Source organism: Manacus vitellinus, unplaced genomic scaffold (genome assembly GCF_001715985.3).
Source record: "Manacus vitellinus isolate BGI_N305 unplaced genomic scaffold, ASM171598v3 scaffold_48_pilon, whole genome shotgun sequence".
Classification (NCBI taxonomy): domain Eukaryota; kingdom Metazoa; phylum Chordata; class Aves; order Passeriformes; family Pipridae; genus Manacus; species Manacus vitellinus.
Window position 1 is genome coordinate 5945072 of NW_021940593.1, and position 2231 is coordinate 5947302.

Sequence of the window (2231 nt, forward strand, 5' to 3'; positions counted from 1 at the left end):
ACTGGGGACCGTCTCGTTAGCAGTGGGCAGAGTTTTTGTTTATTCCAGGCTGCCCCCTTGCCATCTCTCGCTTCATTTGGAAACCAGGATCCGGCCCTGGCTGCTGCAGACAGTCGGCTCATTGTCCGGGACCGGTGGAGTGTGGCGGGATGCTCCTGGCTGCCGCCAGCCCTGGCCCTTTTGATTCCACCCTTGTTTAGGGATGAGCTCCCTGGGGATGAAGGGGGGGCTGCTTTCGGGGGTCCTCCACCTGCCCTGGGTACTCCTGCAGTCTGGGGATAACCGGCTGCTTTAAAGGCAGATTTGCACGCACAGGTCTGCTCCAGGCACGCTCCTACATCCCAAATTACTAAATATTCCTGAGATCTGCTCTCCGTTCAAGTGTTTTCCGCGCAGGGAGGGACCCTGGAGCGGTTTGCGGGTGCTGGGAAGGCAGGGGATGAGGCGAAGGCTGCGCCGCCGCGTCCCTCCGCGGGGCCGGGTGCTGACTCAGCAGGTTTTGGGGACCGGATCCAGCATTTCGCCCTTTTTTCCCCCCTCCCATTCCTTCCCTCCTCAGCCCTGCTTTCACCTCCCTGATGGAGGGAGCTGCATGGCAGGAGGGAAGGAAGCCTTTTGTGGGAGCGGAAGGGAGAGGGCTGGCTTAGCGCTTCTTCCCTCGCCTGGGTGTGGGCAGGGGGGTTGCCCCGTGCCCGCCCGGGATTTTCCCTGCCTAAATCAGGAGCGGCTGAAAAATAAATTCCTCCTCCCTTTCTCTCTCTTTCTTTCTCCCTCCTCTTTTTTCCCTGCGGTGGCTGCTGCTGCTTCCCTGTCCCGGCGCAGCCGCCCGCAGATTATGGGTACGACGGCCAGCGCGGCACAGCAGGCAGTGTCGGCATCCCCCCTGGAGAGCCGGGCGCCGGGAGACGGCAGCATGGAGGACCAGCGCTCCCTCAGCATCCACTCCTTCCAGACCCTGGGGCTCCACAACAGCAAGGCCAAGTCCATCATCACCAACAAAGTGGCGCCCGTGGTCATCACGTAAGTCGTTGGCAGCCCCTCGACACTCCAAAATTCTGTTTTTCCCCACTCCCTTCCCTAAATATTGTTGGTTTGGGTTTTTGTTTTTTAATCTCCACCCGTGCCATTGGTTTTTTATCTTTACCCACCTGCACATGGCTCTTGCAGGTACAACTGCAGGGAGGAGTTCCAGATCCACGATGACCTGCTGAAGGCCAACTACACGGTGGGACGCATTTCTGAGGCCACGCTGGAGCACTACCTGGTGCAGGTGAGCATCCCACCGCCAATTCCATCATCCAACCCGTTTCAGCCTGGGATTTGTAGACCTCAGGGTTTTTTTGGGGGGCTAATTTTGAAGATCACCAAGAAAAAGCCACTTCTCTTCTCAGCTGTGTTCTGGGATGCGTAAGTCCCAGATTGCTCGAATCCACCAACTTCCCACCTTCTCTCTTTCCCTCTTGTTTTGCAGGGGAAATATTTCATGGTCAGGGATGTATATGGAAAATTAGATGTCTTGAACACTACTGGCAGCTGCGGCGCTCCCAACTTCCGACAGGCGAAAGGAGGCTACGCCGTGTTCGGGATGGGCCAACCCAGCCTCAATGGCTTCAAGCTCGTGCTGCAGAAGCTGCAGAGAGAGGGCCACAGGGTTGGTGGCAGGGTGGGGATTGGGGTGGAAAAAGGCAAGAGAGCTTTTAGGCAGCCTCTCTCCCCTTTCTTTCAGGAGTGTGTCTTCTTCTGCGTCCGCGAGGAGCCTGTGGTCTTCCTGCGGTTGGAGGGGGACTTTGTGTCCTACACCCCCCGGGGCAAGGAGAACCTCCACGAGAACCTGCAGCGGGGAGTGCAGGCGGAGAGCCTGGAGCTGGCCATCCGGAAGGAGGCGAGGAGGGGTGGGAAGGGGCCACCACGCCAGCCGTGACGGGGTGCAGGCGTGCCCCCGGCCCAGAGGCGGGTTTTGACGGGGGTTCCCCATCCCCTCCAGATCCACGACTTCGCGCAGCTGAGCGAGAGCGTCTATTACGTGTACAACGACATCGAGCGGCTGCGGGACGAGCCCCACGCGGTGCGGGTGCAGTGTGAGGAGGACATCCAGGTGACAGAGGAGGTCTACCGCCGACCCATCTTCCTCCAGCCCTCCTACAGGTGCTCCCTTCCTCCTCCTCATGCGCAGTCGGGGCTCTCGGTACCCCCTTAAGCCGCGTGTCCTCCATGGTGGTGGGGATGATCCC

General features: G+C 59.5%; 1 protein-coding gene across 1 annotated transcript in view; it reads left to right on the plus strand.

Annotated features, from left to right (window-relative positions):
- Positions 1–829: 829 nt before the first annotated feature.
- The window catches only part of PALD1 (phosphatase domain containing paladin 1), a 16218-nt gene continuing 14816 nt past the window's right edge, over positions 830–2231 (plus strand). The window contains exons 1-5 of the mRNA XM_029962611.1: positions 830–1020; positions 1168–1270; positions 1472–1651; positions 1727–1882; positions 1985–2145. Coding sequence (XP_029818471.1) covers positions 836–1020; positions 1168–1270; positions 1472–1651; positions 1727–1882; positions 1985–2145 — 785 coding nt within the window. The 5' untranslated portion in view covers positions 830–835. The remainder of the gene's footprint in view (positions 1021–1167; positions 1271–1471; positions 1652–1726; positions 1883–1984; positions 2146–2231) is intronic.